At 41.9% G+C, this 24,795-nt stretch overlaps 1 protein-coding gene across 1 annotated transcript in view; it reads right to left on the reverse strand.

The window, feature by feature from the left end:
- Positions 1-5,983: 5,983 nt before the first annotated feature.
- EPDR1 (ependymin related 1) overlaps positions 5,984-24,795 on the reverse strand; it is a 48,962-nt gene continuing 30,150 nt past the window's right edge. The window contains exons 2-3 of the mRNA XM_090050112.1: positions 13,128-13,336; positions 5,984-8,561 (exon numbers count right to left, since the gene is read on the reverse strand). Coding sequence (XP_089906238.1) covers positions 8,371-8,561; positions 13,128-13,336 — 400 coding nt within the window. The 3' untranslated portion in view covers positions 5,984-8,370. The remainder of the gene's footprint in view (positions 8,562-13,127; positions 13,337-24,795) is intronic.

A 24,795-nucleotide genomic window follows, 5' to 3' on the forward strand; every position in this document is an offset into this window, starting at 1 on the left:
TTTCTATATTGATAATATTAACTAACTTAGTAATGCACAGGTGATATACAATAGAACATTGCTTTTATCTGTCTCGGTATGGTATTAGAAGAGATCTTTTGAGGCAAGGATTTTTTGTGATATATTGTATTTGGACCAACTGCGTGGTCAGCATCTGAGGAAGGCCACTTGGTACTTGAAAGCTTGTCTAACAGCTCTCCCAACTATACAGTTGGTTCAAAAAAAGATATCACAAAAAAACCTTGCCTTTTGGATATTTCCTAGACCATCACAGTTATAACACTCCAAATCTAGATGTCTTTTGACTTTTAACCACTACCCTCAGAAGCCCTTTGAAACAGCTGTTCATAACCATATAGTTTTAAAAGTTAAAAGAAAAAACAGTTTAAGAATGTTTCCCTGCACACACTCCTTGTGGGCAGCTATTTTCTAACAGCTGGGAGTACCTTGCCCTTTGCTGTGCCAGCGTAAATCCAATTAACTTTAATGGGCACAGTACGATGTATTCGCCTGCCCATTGGCAACACGTAACACCTATTAAATGCTTCGGTGTTGCCCTTCCTGTCCAGCTGCTAAGCTGCCACCAGTTCCTTTCCTGTTTTAACATTCCACAGAAATCATTTGGTGACGTTCCTGGAACAATGAAGGTGTGTTTTGCCTGACAGCGGCAAAGTCATTAGTGTCAATGGGATATCTGCATAAGTATATAGAAAGAAAACAGTTCTTACTGAGAGTCTGTTTCCTTCTATTGAGATAAATATTTGTAGCTGATAGGGACATGGAATAAAGAAAAGGCCTTCTTTGTGAAAAGATTGGGCTTAGTTTTGATAACGATATCTAGGACTTTCTGTAAAACTTTATTTTTCTCCCAATAAAAGTAGCCTACAGGCTTCCCCGCCCCATTTAGACAGTTATACTACACTCTTCATCATGAGAAGAAGAGACAACCAGTGTACAAGATGCCTGTCACTATGCACACAGGGACTATACAGAGTCTGAAACATTATGGTAACAGATGAATAAGAACCATTTGAAAAGGCCACCAGCCAGAATCAAAGGAAATGGTTACTGGGCTGGCCCCCAGGCACAGCTATACAAACTATAGATAAAAATGTATACAACAACATGCATTAAAAATGTGGGAGCAATTTTCTATTTAAAAAACAAACAAACCAGGAAGGACAAGGAGATGCAAAGGAAAGAGTCCCAGCAGAAGCCAGGGCAAGCCTCTCAGCCAACAGGCAGAAATTTACAGCAGGCCAAAGGGACAATAACTCAGGCATTTGGGAGTGTAGGTAACTTTGTTTCTTATTGGTTGCAATTTCCAACCTACCATGAGCTAAAGTAGGATTGTCCAACTTCTAAGCAGCCGGGGTCTGCATGCCACACAGACCATATCTGGGGGCCACATGCTGCACAAGTCACAATTGTCCAAGGCCCCCTGTGCCAGGCACTATATTAGCACCCTGGCTACCACCCTGAGCTCCCCGGCCCTGGGCTACCCCAGCACCATGCATTATGCCTCACTGCTTTTCCCCCAGATGAAGGCAGCAGACACAAAGAAGGGAGGAGGAGCCCAGAGACCCCAGCAGCTGCTTCAACCAGAGTGATGGAGAGAGTGGCACCTGAGTCCACTTTGTGGGCTACAAGTGGCCTATGGGCCACCAGTTTAGCCCTGGACCCTCTTGAAAGTCAGTATGTTGTGGCAGGAATCAAATGAAAGTCTTTCCATCCTTGTGCATCCCTCATAAAGACAATCTAGAATTGTATTCCCCAATCTTGGGGAAGTAAGGGGGCAGCTGCCAGTTTAGTTGCCCCTGGAAGTGAGTCCTTGAAATGGAGGACGGAGGCGACTAGGTGCAATTCTGTATGAAAGAGGGGGAGAGAGAGAGGGACTGGAGATTGGATTATCTCTGTCCCCTTTGTGCAACCAGGAAACTCTTTGAAGCATTCTGTCGCTCTGGGAATGTCCTCTCCTGTTCACTTTGCAGCAGTGCCTATCCAGATTACTCTTCAGCACAGGACTGTAGCCATATGCCCCAACTGAGCTCAATGCAAGAACAGAAACCAGAGCCAAAAGGAGTGTGGGTGGCAGCTGAGAGAAGACATCGTTGACTGAACATGATACTGAGCTCCTGACTTGGAGATAATTTTACAGCAGAGGGTGAAACTCAAACCTCTCTTTTAATGTGACACAAGGTTGTAATGCAAGGCTGACAACTAAACTGATGCTGTTTCAAGAACGGCAAAACTGTTTGTTAGAACTGGACGAGCTTGGGAAAAACCCACCCAGTGTCAGCCCAGTGAGATTTTTTTCTTTTCTCCAGTTTAGTCACATTTGCCTGGCTTACCTGAAGCCTGAGGTGAGCTTGTTTAACATTTGATTGCCTACTGCTGAGGGTGTGATTTACATTCAAATGGACTCCACTAGCACATAAGGCCGTATCCAGATGAGTGTGGACGTTTGGTTCCCCAGGGACAAGAAGCAGCAGTACACCTTTGTGCTACTACTACTTGTCCCTGGGAATGTCTGTGCTGCATGCCCTCTGGTGCGTGGTGGGTTACCCCGGCTAGGGTAGAGAAGGCTGGGGCCAGCAACTGTGCTGGCCCCAATAGCCTTAAAGCAGCAGCCATAACCCTCCTGCAGCTTGGAGCTTGTCTGGATGCAGCCTATGAGTGCAAAGCTAAGTCTATATAAACACTTGTATAACTTATGTCGGTGTGTGTGTTGAGGGAAAGATCTTGATCTGTGTCTAGTGTTGTTCGTACTCCAATAGCAGCTTCAGTAAAATGAGTTGCCACTGTACCATACAAGCCAATAGGAAGAGACAGTTCCTGGCCTCCTACAATTTATAATCTAAATAAAACAAACTAAAAGGTGAGTTTGGAAGCATCTCTGAGGGTTCCATATCAAAGGCCACTTAGGCGCCTCACAGGTCTCTTTTTTCAGGGGGTTTTGAATGCCTACAATTCTACTTGAGCTAATGCTTTATAAAGCTATTGGTCACCCCAAGCTACTGGTTTAGGTAGCTCGTTCAAAACTTTCTTTTGCTATGTTTGAATGAAATTGGCACTGCTGCTACACTTGAGATTGGTCTATGTCTCTAAGACTAAATTCAAGGACTCAGGCCCAGTTCCACAAATGTGTTCAGGTGCTTAAGTCCCATTGAATTCTATGAGACTTAGACAAAGTACAGATATTCAGTTTCTCCAGGGAAAGTCCCTGACACAGGACAAGCCACAAATATACAGACGTTCATAACTTTTCTCCCAACGTAAAAATGGCCACTCTGGGCAAAAATAACTTGGGAACAACCCCTGTGATGTGAATGCCAGGAGAGTACTGCTCATAAGACTGAACATCTGTGCAGGCAGAGGTCCAAAAGAAGCTGCAGAGCTATTATCCACAATCCCAGTGAGTTTTGCTCCCTCTTCTCCTCCCACAGAGCCAAGCAGGGAGCAGAACATGCCCTCTGAGGCCTTAGGAGCAATAATCTGCTCCTGGCTTTTTCAGTGGCTCAGAGTCCACTCTGGACAGATGAGAACCAGCAAATCCATCCCCACCTCCATACTTGGAAAAGTCCAGCCTGCCCAGCCTGGACTGCAGCACTTAGGCACTGGGAAGTGGAGGTCCCTGCCTGGCTGCAGCTGGGCTGGATCATGACGTAGGGAGTTAAAGGTGGAAAGCTCTGTGCACAGGAATCCCCCTACTCCCTTCCTAATGTGGCAACCCCCTGCCACCCTTCCCTGACCTGGCAGACCTCATCTCAGGTGGCAGGACTTTATTCTGGAAACACAGCTCCGTGACAAAAGAGGAGACAAGTTCAAAATCTCCTCTGTCAAAACCTCACTGGAGGGAGAGGGAGGGGGGATTTTGTGTTGGAGTTCCTAATGGGAGTGGATCTCCAGAGATGGCAAAGCAATCACTACTGACCTGTGGTCTTGCTTATGTCAGTTGCATCCAGGTAAATAAAGGACCCTGCAGAGCTTAATGGGATGTGTGTCCTAGGGGCCCTTGTCAGCTCAATGTTAGCACTGCAGGCTCTTTGCTTCTCTGCTTGAACTTCTGTACAGGTCTACCCAAGTAAGCTTTTCTCTCAAGAAAACAAAACTGGGGAGAATTCTCCTGGATGATTTGAATGTAAATAGGAGTTAGCTGTCCAATTTAGGTACCTCAATAGGAGTTAGCATTCTTAATAGCTTGGTGGGCCTGGACCACCGTGACTGAGAATTCATGGTATGAGAATGTATGTTCTCCTCTACTTTACAAGGTAACTATCATTTTGATTCGTCCCCCTGCCCTGCTGTGCCCCCCTGCAGCAGTCAGGTGGAGCGCCAACCCCAGGCTAGCAGGGGGCGTGGGGATCAGGCCTGGACTCCAGGGAGTGGTGGTGGGGGGAGGTGGGGAGCTGTCCCAGAGCAGGGGACAGCTCCCAGCCACACAGTTTGGGATTGCAGCCTGGCTCAGTGGGGCTTGGGGTGATGCCCCATGGCTGAGCAGCAGCAGTGCCCTGAGCACTCCCCTCACTTTGCTTGTCGAGGGGACAGGGAAGCTCTCTGTCTCTGATCCCAGTGCTGCTCAGCTCCTGGCTCCCCACAGAAACTGGGATTGAGTAGCACCAGTAGCACAGCACTGGGCCAGGGACAGAGAACTTCCCTGTCCCCTCAGTCCTGCTGCAGGCCATGCAGCACAGACCCCAGTTGGGTCCCACTCCCCACCTGTGCCTTGGGGGAGCTAGAAGCTGAGGAGCACTGGGATTAGGGAGGAGATGTGGCAGGGATGAGCAGCACTAGGACTGGGGGAAATATGGTTCCCCCCAGTCCTGGTGTTGCTTACCCCCCTGCATATCCCCCCCAGTCCTGGTGCTGCTTACTTCTCCATGGCTCCCCCCACCCATCCCAGCACTGCTCAGCTCTTGACTCCTCCCAGGCATGGATGGGGAGTGGGAGCTGCCTGGGAGGAGCCAGGAGCAGAGGGATGGGGAGAGTGAGGGGCACTGCAGCTGCTTGGCCACAGGACATCACCCCAAGCCAATGCAGCCAAGCCAGGCTGTGATCCTGAGTTCTGCACCAGCACCGTGGACAACTCCCTTCCCACCCTTTGTGGCTCCTGCTGCCTAGGCTGACCAGAGCAAATTGCTCCTGGTCAGCATCTACACATGTGCTACTGTGCAGTAGCTAATGCACCATTATTCTAGTACCTGTATTGCTGGTACTAGCAAACAGTGCATTAGCCTCATTTACTGCTCAGTAAGTCCCACGCTTGTGTAGACACTGACACTGACAGATTAGTCTAATGTGCAGAAAAGCATTTTGTGTAGACATGCCCACTGAGTAGTGCCAACCTTCATGAATCTCCTACTTGAAGCCCTCTTGTAACTGGGACCACTTACACTGTGTGAAATATGACTAAGAATGGAAGAATTTGGCCACAGGATAATACTAAAGCAAAGCAAACAATTTAAAAAAAGAACTAACCAAATGTTCAAATCTCCACCCCAAACTCAAACTAAAACTTTGTTCAGTTTTTAGGTTCAGGAATGTTTGGTTAACTCTAAATAAAACAATGTTGTGTTTCTACACATCCTGCTTTTAGCTAAGCCTTGAAGCAGAAATACAAAAAAAAATGGCAAGAAAGTCTCTGTTTGCACTATTTCTGGCCCAGTTGAAACCAGGAAGTACTGGAAATCTCACAAAAAAGCTTTGTCGAACTCAAGAGGTTCTGCCACTACTTGTGAATATTCTATGATGTGTCTGATGCAGGGCTGCAATTGCTTTCTTCTACCCAAGGAAGCTGTTATGAACAAAGCAGTAGATTATCATTTACATTAAGTTTCCTCTCCATTACTTAAGCACCTAACACTTCTACAGTGATTTAAAGAGGCTGTAGTGTCAAAGAAAGTCCAGCCCAAATGCCTCTGCTACAGTAAATGTTAATCAACTAGGCAAATTCTTGTGGTCAGTAAGTGGCTAATTTAAAACAGAGAAAATAACCCACAGTTTTTTCCTTTGTTTTTTTCTCTGACAATTCTTTTTATTGACTTTATAGAGAAGCACTTGGAAATACAAAGACATTGTTTTAAAGGGTACCCATCCTGCCATCTAAAATTACCCTGGATATCACTGCAGCATATTTTTAAAAGCATTTTTTGTTGTAGAGTTCTGCAAATGCATATTTCAAGGAACACCAGCATCATTGTTAAAGATCACATAATAGTCAACAGAAAATAATGCATATTTGCAGATCACACAGCTATTTGTTATACCACAACAAAATCATCCTAAATGATACAGTATCACAGTTCCATGTTTGCTAGCCAGGTTTGTTACATTCCCCAGATTTCAAAGAAACATATGTTAAGAAATGCAGGTTAATCATTGCCCTAATAAAAACAGTAAACAGTTCATATTTAGGTTGTCACAAAAATACAGAAGGATCACACAGACTGAATGCATACTAAATTCATAGCTAAACCAATCCTTTTTCTAATGAAAATGTTATATTTGGGAAACTTTTATAATTAACATTATATTTTAGCTTTTTCACACGGGTATGTGCAATAGGCATTACACCAAGTAATATTTCTCTCGGTACACTAAGCAGTGTTTCAGACCACATCTATTGGGCTACCCCTCTAAGTGATAAAAATCTACTAAGGTTTGAGAAACTAATAAAGTACCTACTACTGCTCTCTTCCTAAAATGATTTAGGCTATGACTCTATGATTTGGGTATTTGTTAGGTATGGTGCATCTGGTTAAGAAATTATACATTGTATTAACAAGAGTCCCTCTCTCACTGTGCACAAGATTATTCTTGTCTTTAAGAAAATTGTCCTAGGAAAGGATACCTCATATGAAAGTATTAAACGCCTAACTCCAGCTCCATAGCTTGACATCCCAACTCACACTAAATGCAACTAACCCTTACATTGCAGGACAACTTGCAGAGTAAGGTAAAACCCAATGCTAGCAAGGAAATAAAAATATATCTATAAATATATTATTAATTAAAAAATAAAATCTTAAACTTGTGGAATATAGATGTATTTATAACAAATGCAGAAGCATAAAGAGTGGGGCCATTAAACTGATATCATTTGAAATGTCCTGTGCAGATCTTCTTTTGCTTTTTTTTATGGCTATAAAAGTGCAGTTCTTGGGGCTTCTTGGATGTTATTTATGTATTTATTTATTTATTTAAAGTTAAACTAGGGTCTCCTTCCTCCCACCAGCAAAAAGCTGTAGAGGATAAGGCCTTGGAAAGCTGATCTAACCCCAAACATTCTCAGTGATCAAAGGGGTAGGTGCAAACAGAAGCAAGATTGTCATTATGCTTAGATACTAGCACACTGTAATCATACCATGCAGAAGGCATTTCAAAAACCTCTTCCTCCCCCCGCCAATCTGTCACACACACACAGGTCTTTCACTTGAATGAAATGTGAGGCGCTGTACATATATAAATCTAATTTTGCCTAGTCAGGTGACAGGAACAGGTGCTTTTACTTCTACCTGAAATTATAAAGCCTTTCATACTCCTTGAAAAGGCAAGACTTCTGAAAATAGGAGTTACGGATTATGAAAGCAATTTAGAGTGCACTATATATTAATCTCTTTGCATAGGTTAAAAGCAATAATGCCTTGACAAAGCATGTATTAGCAATGTAAAGAACCAAAAAGTTGTCTAATTAGATTCTCTGGGACTAGGAAATACAAGAAAAGTTTGGTTTTTTACTCTCTACAAATTTTATATTAGTGCTATATGAACAGTTACTCTGGTTTCTTAGGAAAACATTAAACAAACCAAAGACTTGACTATTACCTTTCTGAAGAATAAAAAGGAAGAAAACCCTCAAAAATTGAAACCCAGAAGCCAAGAGATCATATTTAATCTCTCTGACACACTCTGCTTAAGGGCCATCTTGTGTTTACAGTTCAGCACACGATACTTTTTGCTAACCTCACTGCATACCAGTCTCTTCATAAGTAACAATGTTCTGCTTTTCCTTTTACATGTTAAGAGCACAACATACTTTTGTGTTGTCATCCTGGAAAATTAAATAATAAAATATTTTAAAAATTAGTCACAATTAAAATAAACAGTATCTAGAAACATAACTTTAGTGGAAACTCTACAACAGCAAGTGCATCGCTGAAGAGAGTCTAACGTAGGGAACAACTGAAATAAAGAGATCTTTTTTGTTATACATATTACTCAATTAAATGGTATGTTTCCTTGCAAACAAAAATGTTATGATTCCCAAAAGAGCAACAATCAGCTTGAAAATCAAGTTAGATGTCAACAGTTGATTATTAATTGTCATCCCTTTCATTACTATTTGCTTGCTGTGGCAGCCAACATCCATAATCAGCATTCATCTTTCATCCATCTTGGCTGTGCTTCTTGGCAGGTGCTGGGTGGGGTAAACACAGAGGGGTCACTAATACCCAGCTGTAGATCAAAAAAACGGGTGGAAGTTGTCACGCTGTAGTTCCTGGTATAGGTTTCCTGTACTGGGTAACAGTCCTTAATTGTGTAAACTCCAACCCAGGATTCAACTGAAATGAAGCACAAAGTTTATCTATTTTATAGAACAAACACAAACGAGTTATTGTTATTTTTGTTGTTATTGTTAAAGTTTTAAGTGAATGCTCATAGATTTTCCTCAACTACGTAACATCTTGTAGGCTTGGACTTTCAAAACAGCCCAAAGCAGCAGAGGGCCTTAATCTGTAAAAATCTCAACCTTAATGGAGAAGTAAGTGGAAGATGAGTGTTTTTCCTGCTTTTTCATGATAAAATATTCAAATACGCATACATGGAATTGGTGGAGCAGCTTGTAAAAGCTGTGTACAGAACACACATTGTAAGCAACTTCTGAACAGCCCAATTTCTACTATTCTAACAGCACAGGTCAGTTTTGCTTTAGGTTCAGCTGATAGCCATTTAATCTCCGATTATAAGGACATTTTATTCAGATTGCCATCTTTCAGTCTAATATTGGCATATTTCCTGGCCACTATTTCCTCCTTATGTATTTTTACTCTCTCTCATTAACTTACCTTCCTCTGCTCATCTCTCCTGTCTCTGTGCCAGTCTCATAACAAGCTTTAAGCAAAATACTATTTTCACTGACCCCTTTTCCTTCCTGACCCTTGTTTCCATGTGATGTCAGTATTTTCTTTGTTTCTTCTATTTACCTGACTCTGATACTCACAATCCCTTCCCCAAATCTCTGACTGTCCTGTCTTTTGAAACATTTTAATTTTCCCCATTTTACTTCCTTTATTCTAATAAAGTCCTGTAAGTTTACTGTCCATTTTTCATACTAGTAATCAGATAAGTAGATTTCTCGTGCTTTTCTAAGTAACACTTCCATATCTTCCACATACACGTGTTTTTGACTGCTATCCCTGATTCTGGCCCCAAAATTTTACCTATATTCCAAACACATTCGGCACCCTCAGTTTTATTTAAAAAAAAAATATTTGTCATGGAAAAAAATCCCCATGAAATTCAAGTGTCCAACAGAATTATTTATACTAAAGGAATAAATAACACAATATGTTGAGTTTTCTGCATGAAAAAAGAAAACTTAGTCTGGGTAAAAGTTATGGATTTTGCCACCCACCTGGACCTGAAGCCTAGCAGGTTACGAGGTATGACTGTACTTTACTCTGCCTGTAATTTGGAAACCATTGTCATAGGCCTGTAGTTAATGCAATCTCAGACATAATCCCCTTTTCTAAGACTAAAGGCTTTTGTCTGTTACCATGCTCTGGGAACTTACTGTAGCTTTTAACTCTTCCTGTCGATGTTTCTCCTTTTGTCTGTCAAACCATTGGTGAAAATGTCTCCCTCAAACCAGAACTCTTCTTCTGTACCCAATATCTTCTACCTTCCTGTTTTCCAACCATCTTAACTCCAAACTATGACTTTTATACTGATGATATTCAGCTGTCCATATCTTACCACATCTTTAATTCAAACAAACATGGCCTTCTTCTCATCTTCTTCCAGCTAACTATCTCAAACACAGACATGTTTGTCTTGGAAATATAAAGAACTTTCTAAAACACAAACTTCAACTCCTCTCTCTCTTAACTAATTCCTCCTGTATGCTTCATGCTTTGTGTAAATATCGGCATCATCCTAATCCCTAAATTTTACCTCTCCCACCACCCCTCTGTTTGCAAATCTGCCTATCATCATCTGCCTTTACAGCATTGTCCACAAGAGCCTTCACTTTGCCTGCACCCTATGGAAATCTTCACCTATACCTTCATTACTGCAGCTCCCATCAGCCTGGCATCTCCACTGGGGCACTGTCCGGTTCAAGATCCTGTTCAAAAGGATCCTACTTCCACCTTTGCTCCATGGCATGAGATAAATCTCCACCACTGATTTGTCTCTTGAGGTGGAAAATGCTGTCTCCTGTTTTTTTTTTTAAAGTTATGGTTTTACTCCAAGTTAACTCAGGGACTTCTTTTATTTCTCTCAGGTCCTCTAACCACTGGAGGTCCATTCACCTACTGTTGTCATTGTTGACGCCAGTATTTCTGTAGATGCAGCTTCATATATTCTGCGATCTAGAGTAGGTTTCACTGACCTACTGTTGCAGATCACACCTCAGAGTATCTTTCATCTCTTGCCTGCCTCTTTTTCTCCCCCTACCCCTCCGTTTTTAAGTCTGTTCCAGTTGCACAAGGTGCTTTTTTCACATGCCTAACTTTACATTTGTCAATAGTCCTAATGATATTAATAATTTTATGGACAAACAAATAAATTGCAGTAAGATAAAAATAGGCAGAAGCTAACTACGAAGTCGCTGATATATGGCAACTGTCTGTGTGCCCACTCTTACCCCATAGTAAGTAAACATTAAACCACAGTAACTTAGCTTTATTTTAAGCCCCATTGCCTTCTAAACAAAGGTAATTTGTCTGTTCATATCATGTGAAAACTCACCAAATTAGAGGTGGGAATCTAAAAAGGAACCTACTTGTGCAGAGGATATGGGTTACAGTTCATATGAAAGGTGCTTTTGAAAGGCAAAAGTGCCATAACTAAACAAAGTGAATAGACATCTTTTCTGTAAAGTAGTAATTGAAAAATGTCTCCCCTGCAAAACACTTTTGGAGTTTTGAAGATTGTATAAAACATTGATTACTGTCTGTATCAAATAGTTTGTAAAAATCTGAACTCACAGGTATGACTAAAATTGAGAATTAAGAGAATTTTAATCCTGATGACTCTGTCTTGGCTTTTTAGCTGAGTTATAGTCCTTGTAGTCAGATGTGTATGTTACTCTCTGTGACTGAATCCATTTGCAGGCTCTATCTTAACCTTGAGTTTAAACAAGCCAGTCATACTTTCTGCAGACATTTCAGAGCTTTGATTCCCTTTTGTCTCCCTGCTCAAGAAGACGGTGTTTAGTATACATTACATATTAATTTCGAAGAGCTGGAAAGGAAGACACCTGAACATAACCACTAGCCAGCCACCCATATCCATTACGATATATTCAGATCCTAGCATTATGCATTTGATAATTCCTTATTACAAAAATAGAATCCAGCCCCCATAGGTTTAAAAATATAAAATATGCTGAAGGCAGGGATCTCCTCATTTTACAAACCCTTGTAAGTGATCTTTTTTTTTCTAACCCTTTTACGGCATGAACTTGCTCTTATCGAAACAACAGCCAAACATACTTATTTTCTGCCCTTATAAATTGTGTCACGTGCTGTGCAGTAACCACATTATGAAAATAGTTCTAGTGATGACATAAAATGTATATAGGCCACCTCAAAAAAGACTGATAAGGTCATCAGTGGTTCAACATCCCTCTCCAAAACCCAAAATGCCAAAAAAAAAAAAAAGAATCAGACATTTCAAAATGATCTGTAGGTTCCTCCTGAAACCTGCTCTTGCTAGTACAATCAGACTCTTAAAAGCTGAATGAAAAACAAAATGCTAGTCATGTACTTTTGGGTATCCACTTAAAACAGCATAACTTTAATATACCTGCAGTTTGCCAATTCCAAGCCAAATTAATTCTGAGGGATGGATACAGAAGTAAGAACAAGACACTGCAATCTTTAAAATTTGCCATACAAAACTTATGCAAATACCCTGAATATACAAAGTATGTCAGAACATATTCAAATATTTTCAAGAATAGAAAATTGATACTATCTGGATAATAAATACTGTAAATGATCCAAAAACACTGTATCTTAATAACAATTTTCTTGGCATTGTTGATTATGCATCTCCTGTATAACTTTGGAAGATCCAATCTAGTTACAGTTGTAATAATCTTTTTGTTTGTTTTATTTCTCATTTTTTTATTCCAGACATAAAAAAAAATTCCCCTTAGCTAAATACTTCAGTGCAAGCGAATCCATTTATCTGCTGGTCATGACCATGAGTGTTGTGTTAACTGCATAATACCAAACATTTAATTTTAAATTCAAAGGCTTTAAGGACTATAAGCTGTCCAGATCATGTCTAAACCATAGACGAGATGGAAGCCAGTGTCCTACCGACTGTTTCTGCATCCAAAACCTAACACCCTGTGCCTTTTGAAACTTCTGCCTATTTCCTTTTGTGAGCCAGGCATGCAACTGCCAAGTGCAGTACTAAGATTGAAAAGAGAGGGAAACTATCAGTTTCCTGGCTAATGAAAATTCAGTGTATGGTGAGAGTGTATGGTGCTGAAAAATAACATACTGAACTTATGATAAAATTCAAGATGAGTATATATGCATGCTACATTTAAATTTGTTTGACTTTGTAACACTCTACTTATTGTACCTCTACTTATATTATTGAACTCTCTCATGAATAATTCTGGGTTCATCCCAAAGACTGTACTGAAATATGGTAGGATGAAAATGACTCAACTGAATATATTTAATCCTCCTTAGATCCAAGACATTTGCTTAATAAAATACAGCACTAGTAACATGATATACCAGCCATGCTAGATATTTATGTTTCCTTTGTATGAATGTTGTGGTAATATGAAAGTCAATGCTAGGTGTAAGGGTGAAAATTGTGTATTTTTCTGAGTAAAAGAAATGCACTTTTTTAATGCTGAAACAAAAGGAAGCACTTACGCTTCCTGGCTGGCTTTCTATCAGACCATTCCTGTACCATAATTTCATCTCCTGGTCCTCCAATGTAGTATTGATCTTCGTAAGTTGAATTGGCAGGAATATCATAAGGATCCCATGGCTCAGTCAGAGCAATTTTTGAGCACAGCTTTGTAACTTGTTCAATCTGAAACAGCACTGCGTCTTTATAGAGGAATATGTATTCAAAGAACCTGAAACATTTAAAAAAAGAAAACAGTTAATATTCATAATCTTTCTACAGACGGAGCTCATAGGTCTGATACAACTCACAGACCCTGTTTTCAGTTGCTTATCATTTAGTCCAAGTTTCACGAGCTAAAACATTCTATGTTGGGTATCTGCCTCACTGATTTTCAACCCTTCTTGGACACAAGTGTAGGGAAACAACAGATTGTTAGACCAATGTTAAAATCAGTTTTAAAACCACTTGGCTGAGAACCTGCAGGAAGAACTTAAGATTTGAAAGACAAGAGGTCTCTGTCAGGGATGTGGCTTTTGCCCTTTTCTGTGAAAACTTTCCTAATTCTGGCCAAATTACAGTCTTTGAAAAACTGCAATTTACACATGCTCAGGAGAGACTTTTGACAACTTAATTCTCATGGGGTGCAGACAGAAGTGCAGCTCCCTGCTGCAACTGAGAATGCTTTGCAGGAAGTGTTCCAAGTTACAGTGATCCCCCAAACCAAACAGAAGTTCATTGTTGGTTCCAGGAGGGAGGGGAATCTAGCTGCTGGCTGGAAGCCTGCAGCCGGCTTCCCCTAGCAATGGCCCCTGCTTCCTCCCAGCCTCTCCCTGTCATCAGAATGAGAAGGGGAAAGGGAGCAGAGGGAACTTATTCTAGGGCAGGAAAAGGTAACCTCCAGCATGAGTGCCAATTAGTGGCACACAGAGACATCTTCCCTGGCATGCTAGGAGGCCTGCAAGGAAATTGTTTAAAAAAAAAGTGTTTTAAGTTGCTGTTCCAGGCTTTCTGGAGCAGCCACAGGTCCCAGCACCAGGGCAGGCACGGGCAGCAGAGTTAGGAGAACACAGCAAGGTTGCAGTCTGCCTTCTGCTAGCCCCACTCCTTCCATCGGCTGCACCCCCCCAGCCTGGCCTGGTCCCTGGAGGGGGGCTGCAGGTGGGCGAGGCTGAGGCCTGGGCAGGTGCTGCACTGGGCCACCATGCTGGAAGCTCCCAGTGGGTGAATCTGACGGGGGTTTGAGCAGACGGATGCTCCGTTGCACCAGGGTGGGGTCAGCACTGGGACACAGGTGAGGGGTGCAGGTCTGGGCAATGCAGGGAGAAACAGCCATGGGGGAAGGTGCTGTGGGCTGGCCCTAGGCCCTGGCCTTGCCCACCCACAGCTCCCCTCCATGGGCCAGAGCCAGCGCAGGGCCGCTGTGCTGCAGGCTCCCAGCTGGCTCGGCCCCAAGCGCCACCTGTGGTGGCTGTTCCCAGGAGCCAGGGGGCTCCCATGACCAGGCCCCAGCACCAGGGGCAGCTCTGCCTCACTTATACTGTGCTTAGCACACAGTGAGGCCAAGCCCAGAGCTGGGAGCCTCCTGAGCCCAGCAGCCGGGCATCATCCCCTCATGGGCAGGGCGGCTGCGGCTGCGGCCCATCCCTGCGGAGCTGTGTGCTGGGCTGGGCTGGGCTGGGTTGTGCCCCTGCCCATCTACCACGGCCCAAATCTGTGGAGCCCCGGGGCAGCCCCCGCTTCCCACCTAGCCCCCACTCTCTTCCAGCTGCCATTTTACAAAGCAATGTTTATGATTATTAACTATATTAATAACAGTGTGTACTGTCATGTATCCCTTGCCCCAGTTTTGTTTTTTTGGCATGGCAGCACTCTGGCATCTTACAAGGTAGACCTTGTGGGTTTTTCAGCACTCCAGCCAAAAACGTTTCCTACCCCTGTTCTAGCGGTTCTCCAAGCAGTGCTGGAGGGTGGATTGGTGTATTGGAGCTCCTCCCCCTTCCCCCCCGAGGTGGGGGGGCTCCAGTTCACCCATACCACCCTCCAGCAGGGGCTGAAAAAACCCCAGACTGAACCCCCTCCGCTCCCTTTGCCCCTCTGAAAACAGTGACAAGCTGGGAGGCAGTGCAGACACAAGTTATAGAAGATGGTATGTTTTGAAACTCCCATGTAATGAGAGCTTGGATTTTCACTCAAACGGCCATTTTTTAAACAGCTTGCAGGTGTGCACTTGGGTTTGATCATAGCTATAAACCACTTTTTGTGGCCAGATCAGGCAAAAATTGTCACTTCTTTCTGCACCTTTATGTTCTGTCTTTACTGAAGATGACTGAGCCTCACTCATCAGATTGGGTTGACAAGATTGCATTCACCAGCCCCAAAGACAAGAGAGGCATGCAGGAGCTGAGCAGAATTTTACCTGCAATTTCTCCTGGCTGCTTGGGGCCAGAGTGACTCCCAAACCAGAAACTGAGAAAACAGATTCTTCCCTGTTGGCACTGAGGCAGCAAGGACAAAAAGGAGGAAGTGAGAACACTGGAATGCAGGGGAATGAAATATGGGTATAGGTTGAGAGTACTTGTGGGAGTTGGAAGATAGGGGCAGCAGAGTGGGTTGTTATATATATATATCTGTATCACACCCCCCCCCATACATACCCTTTCATATTCATGTTGTCCCAACGCTTATTATAGGCCTTTCAAACATTATACCAAATAGTTATTAATTATTAATTTCTTCATGGGTATTTCTCTGGCATTCATTTATAGACTAAATGAACTGAAGAGGTAGTATTAATTTCACTTTATTTATGATGACCTGAGCCAAAGAAAAATCATAATCAAAACTGCCATAGCTGTCCACTAATTTGGGGTGCCTAAGTGTAGTCCTGTAAGGCCTCATAATTTCCAGAGCCTTATCTGATTTATAGCACATGGTTTGTTTGTGTGTTCATACTATTAATCCAAGTGACTTCATTTACACTCATAAGAACACTGCATTCTAGAATTCTGTTTCAAATGTCTCACATTCTAGAATACCTAGAAAATGATGAGTGTACAATTAGTGGCCACTGGTGAACATTTTAGTTTAAGTCTGGCTTAAGGTTAACTTCACTCAGAAACTCTATAGCACTGTAAGGAACAAAATCTGATTGTCCGTGGTGGAATTGAGCTGTCTTAACCATGAGATGGTCCTTTCCCTTCCTGCAATTTCCTGCTTCATTTACTAGGCGCCTTGCAGCTTCTATAACAAATGATGCAGATGTCTTACAGACAGTGGCCTCTTTTACCATCTGCCCCAGTTCCTTCCTAGAACACTATCCTACCTGTGCCATGAGACATGGCTTCTGGAGAAAAATAATATGTGATGATGTGATTAAAAATGGTACCATAGTTGTAACAGGGAACCAGGGGCTCCTGTTACTTTAAGGGAAGGAAGGAGCAGGCTAAAGCATTCAGCAGGAGATAGCTGAATTGGGGCCTGCTACATTTTTGATAAGCAGCCAGAAGAAAGCTTACAACAGCAAGGACCTAGGCCTTGAGACCGAGAACTACTAGGTAACCAGAGAGGGCAGCTGAGCAGGGGAATCCAAACAGCTTGTTAGGCTGAACAGAAACCCCAGGGCTCATTTTCAAAGACAGCAGTCAGATGACCAGAAAGGTCAAGTCTTGGCTGTATATTAGGGCTGTGAGAAACAGCACTGTTTCGTTTCGACTTCCATTTTGCCGTTTCAAAGGAACAGCATTTTGTTTCACTGTTTCGAAGCGCCGTTCCATTTTGTCAAAAATGTTTCGCTGTTCTGATGCGTTTCAACGTTTCCCCCCAAAGGCTATAATGGGGAATCACAAAAATGCCTAAAACTTTTCCATTTCTTTCCTGATTTGAATGGACATGTCAGCAATGGTAGCCCCTGCTGAGGCCACAACGCATACCAAGTTTTAAGGAGATAGGTGCAGGGTTTTCTGGGAACCTGCACCTCAAACTGCTGACAAGCAAAACTCGTGACATGTGTGACTATGTGTGTTTGTTAAGGTGCCAGGGGGTGAAAACTGCAGGGATGGTAGCCCTTCTGAGGGCACGAAGCTTGCCAAGTTTCAAGAAGATCAGTGCAGGGGGTTCTGGGCAACTACACCTCAAACTGTTCAGAGCAAGACTTGTGTCACTTGTATGTGTGAAAGCACACAGAAAGCTCGGTTCAAACAACACATTTTGTGCTGTTTTTCCGTCTCTCCCCCAGAGTACTGGGTTTGGAAGAGACCTCAGGGAAGGATCACAGTCACTGACCAGCTACACGTGTCAATACGAGGGCAGTCCTTCCCCTCTCTTCCCCTTCCCTCTCCTTACTTTTTGTTTCCCTGCAAGCAAGCCCAGCTTTGAAACTCGAAATCTTTCAAAACGTTGCAAGTGCCTTCGTTTCAAAGCTATTTCAAAGCCTTTTGTTTCATTTTGATTTTGCTGTTTTGAGCTTGAAACGAGTTGAAACAGTGTCGAAATGAAACAGCTGTCGAAATTTCACACAGCCCTTCTGTATATAAGTCCAGCTCTGAGTTGGAGCTGGCAGTCTATATCTGCAGGTTGTAGGAGAAGGAGGTAAGGGCAGAGCTGGCTGCTATGGAAGAGTATGTACTCTGGGAGGTGGGGGATCAAGTCAGCTCTGGGAGGACAGGGGCAACTGTTATATTCCTGACAGGGCTTGGAATGAGTTGCAACAAGAGGGTTAAAACTTTGCGTGCGTGTGTAAGTTTAAGCACCAGAAGACCAAAGTTGTGGCTATAAGGGAGGTGTAGAGGCCACAGGGGTGCTTAAGGAGCACTCAATATAGAGTGCTATAAGGGTCAGGGACCCCAGGGTGATGCAAAGCAAGATCTGGCTTCCCAGGATTGGGGATTCTAGGGGGTGGGACAGCAAGCAAGAGCAGCCTTCCCAGGATTGGGGCCCCAGGGGCCACTACACAGAGCAAGAAGGGGCTGAGGCCAGGAGCCCAGGGTCTGAGGCAGTGACCCTGGGGTGAGGGGACTCACCCAAAGGAAAAGGGCATCAAAGCCAGGAAGGTGGAAGCTCAGACAAGGATTGGGGGGGACTGAGAGGCTCAGTATTGGTTTAAGACAGGATCATTTTAAAAGAGAAATACAGTGGAGTCTGTGGCAGAGGAGACCCAGTTTGGAATCTGGGGGCAGAGAAGTCCTGAGGGCTGTACAAAAAAGGAAAGGTACCCAGAAAGAGTCTACCCTGGTCTCTGGAGGCAGCCTCCCCAGTTATGTACCTTAAGATCAAGTCACAGCAGGTGAGAGGTAGGAGGTGATGGAGGCCAGGGAGTGCAGGTAGGTGAGTCTGACCATTACAGGGTGTCAAATGCTGGGGGCAGGTCCCCCAAGCCTGTCACAACAATGCATGCATGCACGCACACACACGAACAACAGGTCAACCTTAGTTCTGGCTGTTCCTAACATCTGAATACTTAACTTTGCAATATGCTCTTTTTTTTAGCATATATTTATATAACAACCCAAAAACTAGAATAGTAGGGGCCAACCTTTTTGGCAGGTGTACCATAAGTTAGCCCCACAACTTCTCCAAGTGCCACTCTGATCCCCTTCCCCTGCCCAATCTGCTGCTCTGCTCCCTCCCACAGTATTACCTGTCCTCTCCCCAGTCTGCCGAATACTACACATAAGGCGTTTATAGACATGCTCTGGGAGGCAGGAGGAAGGGCATGGAGGGATGCTTTAATTAGCACAGCTAATTAATATGCCCACATGTATCAGCATTTCCATGCTGAAAAACAGTAGTGAGGTGCTCTGAGTTAACGCTCATCAAATGAGCTTTAAAGTGCCCCACCGCCATTTTTCAGCACAGAGATGCTGATATGCACAATGTTGGAGTCTGCTGGAGCATGGTAGGCAAAATGTCATTAGTTCAATGGGAAATTGATTACACTACCTCCTAATGTGGTGAAAATTGACACTGCTTATGGATTTGCTTAACTCTAAGCCAGTAATTTGGGGTGGGCCAACAGAGCTCCAGCCCTGGTCACCAACTTAGTAGGTGTGCCAGAAATGCTCCCCACCGCCACTCCCACAGAGTACAGACCCCAACAGCAGAAGCAACCATAGGGTCTCTAGGAGCAAAAATTGTGGCTTTTGCAGTGGTGGCAGCATCCAGGGACTCTTTAAAGAGTCCTCAACTCAAATACTTGTATGTCACCCCACTTTCCTACTCTTGGAACCTCTGCCCCTCCACAATTTTCAGCAGCACCTCCCTGCCTGCCTCTTCCTTCCACCCCAATCTCCTGACAGGTTTGTCCAGGGTGCAAACACCCCTTCTTTAAGCAGACAGACATTCACTCTGACTTCAGTGGGATTACCTGTGCAGAGGATTTGGGTTACAGTTGATAAGGAAAGGTGCTCTTGAAAGATGAATTTTACTATACAAATTTTTAAAATGTGCAATAAACATAGCGAGTAGATATTTTCCTTGTGAATTAGTAATTGAAAATGCACTAAATTATCTTCAAGATTAGAGCCTTCTCTAACCCCTACCAAATCAAGATATTTTACTGACTACACTTCCACCTGCAAAGGAAAGGATGAGAGAACTCAGATATGCTAGATATCAGACACATCACTTACTGGAATGCATTCAGATACTATGGGGATGCGAGTTATATAACTGACTTAACCTGGAATACAATACTTGCAGTGAAAACCAAGTGGCTACTCAGAGACTAAGGTACTAGTTATTTTGAATAATTTGTCATCCCTAAAGCAAGTTAATATAATTAATGTTGTAAATATGCTGCCCTTGAAACTTATACACAGTTTGGGTATACCTCATATCCTTATTTTTAGTGGGGATTGTTTCTGTGTACTTCCTCTATGTAATAAACTCAAAGTCCACAGGGACTTTGCATTTCTGCAGGATTTGGATTTTGTTATAAATCATTAAAAATGAACTAAGTTGTTCTTTTACAAAAGGAACTGTTTACCAGCCAAAATTAATAGTGAAATGTGCATGGATATAAAAATGACAATCTAGCACATTTTAAAACAAAAATATTTGAAAACCATTTCCTTTTTTCCTTACCTGCCAAGTCCTAAGTGTACTCCCCGTATTTGTTTTAGGTGCTTGAGATGTCATTGGCTGCTTGAGGGGAAGTACAGATTCCTGAAAATAGGTCTTGGCAGAAAAATAAAGGAAGAACTGATTTTTAATTAGGCTGTTTTTTGAAAAGTAAATGTATTTGGAATTTGTTCCTATTTTTGGTATTCTTCTATCAAAAATGTAAGTTCCTAAACAGTTACATAAAGAAAACCCCAAATGTTTTCCAGTACATCTTCAAAAATAATTTATAAGGCAATACTTGCCTCAGTTACTATCTTTTTATTTCCCTTCCTCTTTGTTACCTTATGACATAGCCTTAAAATGTCTCCATTAGTATCCTGGACTGCTATAAGGGTAAGTTTGAATTTAATTGAATTGAATTAAGTTTATGGAATAGAATATAGGAGAGTTCTGAGTCAACAATGAGTGGATGACACGTGGAGTTTTGTGCCATCTCCAAGTTCGGGTGTATATAGTAGCTTTCTTGTAGTATGAAAGGTGCCTGGTAATCCTGTGCCTTGGGACTTTTGCTGGTCACTATCTAGGGCCAGGAGGGAATTGGCAGGAAGAGCCCAGACAAGCAGCATTTTTATTATCGCTACTGGTTTCTTAGGGTGGCATTTTTTGCTTTCCTCTGAAGCAGTGGGACATAAGGCTGGGGACTTTTAACTGGAGGGTGCTGATGCTCTGGGCAGTACTTAGAAAATCATGACATCCCTGGCTAGAGGCTCTTGCTCTTCTCTTCCATGCCATGCCAATTGCCAGAATTAGTCAGGGAGGAATTTTACATCTAGGTCAGACTGGCATGGACTGTGGCTCTGTAGACACGGTCTTTTTTCTAGGGTCTTCTGAACATTTATTATCTGTTTCCCTGTCAGTGCAGTGGTAGGGCACTGGCAGTAGCCTCATCTTGTCGGCTTTATCCATAGCAGATTGTAGGGTATCATTGGAGTTTCAGGTATTGTTCCTTGTGGTTGAAAGAGAGGGTGTGAAATGGTAATTTTAGGGATTCCTTGTTTGAAAAACCTTATGTGAATGCAGGGGACTGGACCCTATGCCCAGGAGATCCCTTCCAGTTCTACATTCCTATCCTTGATGCTCTTTTTTTTTTTAATGAACAAACCCCAGACAAAGGCATGAGAGTAGTGTTCATTTCTGTATTTTGTAATGTTTCATAACCCTGGGCTACATCCTGCTTATATTTCTCATTCATCGAATCCCACTGCCTTCCCTGGAAGAACTCATATTAGACAAGCAGGATTTGTTCTAAAAGTATGATGCTGTAACCCTTATTTGTGCATAATAACTCATGTCCAGAGCAGACCCAATTAAATTAACATAGAGATGCCAGAGTTTGTCCCTAAAGGCACAAGGGTATCCTAAGAAACCCAACAGTGTCTGTTTCCTCTGTGCCCTAATTGCAGGATTCCCATTAAACTGAGTGAGATTTTTATTGATTTCAATACCAGGAAATAATCCTTAGCCTGCTATATAAGCACATCCAGGTTGTTTGCAAATGAACATAGCTTATGGGCTTATTTAAGGACTTGGCTTTTGCAAGGATACATTATTCCATATATGTTGTGGAATTGTATACAAATGTTAATAGTTTTTTTAATACTCATTACGAAGGTAGTAATTAAATTTGTGGCCCCACAGTCTGCTCCATGAAGGTGGGCATCTATGTACAACCCAGCAAAAGACCCTCCTAAAAGTCAGTCATGCTTTCGGCTCTTGGAGAAACTCCATTCTGTCCTCAGTTTGGTGGCCAAGATGTCACATATCTCACTGACATCAGGCTATTTTGGGGTTTACTTTTGTATACTGTAGATTTCCTGGCATTATCAAAACCAAAAAGGAATTGCTTGTTGTCTAACTGCCTTTGCTGTGGCTCAAAGGAGTGTGACCACTGGCAGCAGCATGCTAAGAATGGCATGATATATCCAGGCATACCAGACATGGTCCTTCACTAGAGAGAGGCAAACTAGTGGTCTGAGGCTAAGATGAGGAAACAGAATTTCCTTATGTTCTAAATCTGGCTCTACATCATTTTATCTGTGGCTTTGGGCAGGGCATGTACAGTACAGTACTTACAGCCTTAAAATTGTATGTGACTCCTTCTTAGTATTACATGTATTAGCATAATACCTAACAGGTCTAGTCTTGGATCAGGATTTTATTAGACAAGAAATAACACTTAAAGCAAAAAAAAAATTCCTGTCCAAGACAGTAACTGAACAACACTGGGCTCTTGAAAACCAGATTGGCCTTGCCAATAAAGACAGACAGAATTTTAAGTAGCCAGAACTGTAAACTATTTGATTAACCTTTTCTCCCCGTTTGCAATCATTGTGATTTAAAGATCCTGCTCATGTCAGTCAGGGTCTGTATTAATTAATAATGATTAAGAAGCATTTTGAAGGTGAAACGCAAAATGTATTGGGCTGATATTCAGGTACAACCAGTGTTAAGTTCCAAATGAATTTCAAAAGTTAATCTTTTCTGTCTCCACTGAGATGAACTGGCAGGGAGAGAGTACATCTACCTTACATTGGTTTGGATGCATTTTCAAAAAAACATTGCTGCAACTGGTGTTTAAACATTTAAAATTATTTTCATGACCTAAACATGATAGACATTGCATTGTCGAGAAACAAAGTCTTCTACACTAGTGAATAAAACAAAACCATACATGGTCCCAAATCTGTAACTGTTTGGTTTTCATGTGATAAGGTACATCACCATTTTCATGGTAGAATTGCTTCTGTTAACAGTTCAGTTACTTAAGCAAAGTGTTTATTAGTGTAACTCAAATATCCAGTTACATTATTATAACAAATTCTCATCTTTTCAGCTGTTTTAATTTTAAATAGGAACACTTTGGAGGAAAAAGCTGCTGAGCAAACATTCAAGGAGCTGATAAACACCCTCTACAGCTCAAGAATATTTCATCTGCTTTTGGAAAGCTCTGGCCAACTCATTTCATAACTGTGAAGCATTCGTTTTTTAGTATATTTCTGGGAACTCCATTCCTCTTTCCCATGAAGTTTCGGTAATTTCAGACTTGTGTTTTTCTTCTGGTGTATCAGACCTCAACAACAGCTGTAATTTACCATATTTGATCTCATATGTTTGGCAAGAATGCTGGACTATGGTATATTGTACAAATATAGTATCGAACAAATACATAGAACAGTACAGGAAATCAGATATTGTGTAAATTCAGTATTTTTTAGACTGACTTAAATCATTCTCAGATTTCATAGGTTTTCTTTTTCACTGGACTAAGCCCTCCATATCAGGTATTTAATTAACATGATACAAACAAAACTTTGATGATAGTACACATATTTAAGTAAAGACAACTAAGAGCTTTAATCCAGTTAATTATATAGTTAATATAAAAGGAAAATCTTAAATGTAAGACAGAGATCAAGAAGTGAAAAGTCAAAGCCAAATCAACCTTGAGGATTATATATTTGTGGGACTTGAATTATTAAACTCGTTCAAAAGTTATGGAATCCTTTTATGCTTTTCCTTTTTCTCCTCCATAAATTAGGTTAGCTAGTTTGGCCAAAACTATAGGAAACTATGTTCTTCAGTAAGAAAAGACTTGCATTGTTTCCTTTGCTGTTCCTTTTTAGGCTATTTGTTGTTCCAAAATAAGCAGTCCAAGCCATCAAAAGCCTTACACAGAATCCTTAAAAAGGACTTTGTCAATCTTAGAAGGGTTCAAAGAAGAGCGATAAGAATGATCAAGAGCTTGGAAGATCTCCCGTAAATATAGACTGAAAAGCTTTAGAAAGGAGATGAATAAGAGAGGACAGAATAAAGTACATAAAAATAATGAACAATTTATAGAAGAGAGAGAAGGAATAGATGTGTATATTTTTGTTTTATAATACAAGGGAAATTCAATGGCACTGAAAGACAGGAAATTCAAACCAGATAAAAGAAAATACTTTTTCATGAAGTATGTTACACAAAATAATCATACTGAATTTGGCAAAGTTCAAAAAGGGTCTGCATATGTATATGGATATCAGGAATAACCAACGTTACATTAATTAATGACAACAAAAATTTGGCATGGGATATTAAATCTTGTGCTTGAGGGTTTCTGTCAGTCTCTAAATAATAGGATGAGACCTGTGGACAGTAGACACGTTTTCCCACATCTGCCAACAATGGGGTTCTAGTTTTGTCTGAGACAGGATACTGGGCTGAATGGATCTCAGGTCTCATTCAGTATGACAATACCCATGTCCCAAGTGAGAAAGACAGTACTGGACAAGGCCCATATACTGTCCACCTAAACCATTTAACATAACCATCTTTGTTTGCAAAAGGCTATTTTGAAGTAAACACTCATCTTTCAAATGGGATTGTGGGATGCAACTTCATACTCATTATACAAACATGACTATTGCTCTGTTGAGATGGACAGCTATAATAATTTACACTGGGAAACTGGACCACAGGCAGAGCACCTTAGAGCTATATGTTCTTGTGGATTGCTTGGGATCAAGTGCTTATTCTGCACAGACAAGATGATCTGTTAAAAACTATATTAGCATTGTGTTTCTAAGG

This window comes from Crocodylus siamensis, chromosome 5 (genome assembly GCF_052110815.1).
Source record: "Crocodylus siamensis isolate JL-2025a chromosome 5, ASM5211081v1, whole genome shotgun sequence".
NCBI lineage: Eukaryota > Metazoa > Chordata > Crocodylia > Crocodylidae > Crocodylus > Crocodylus siamensis.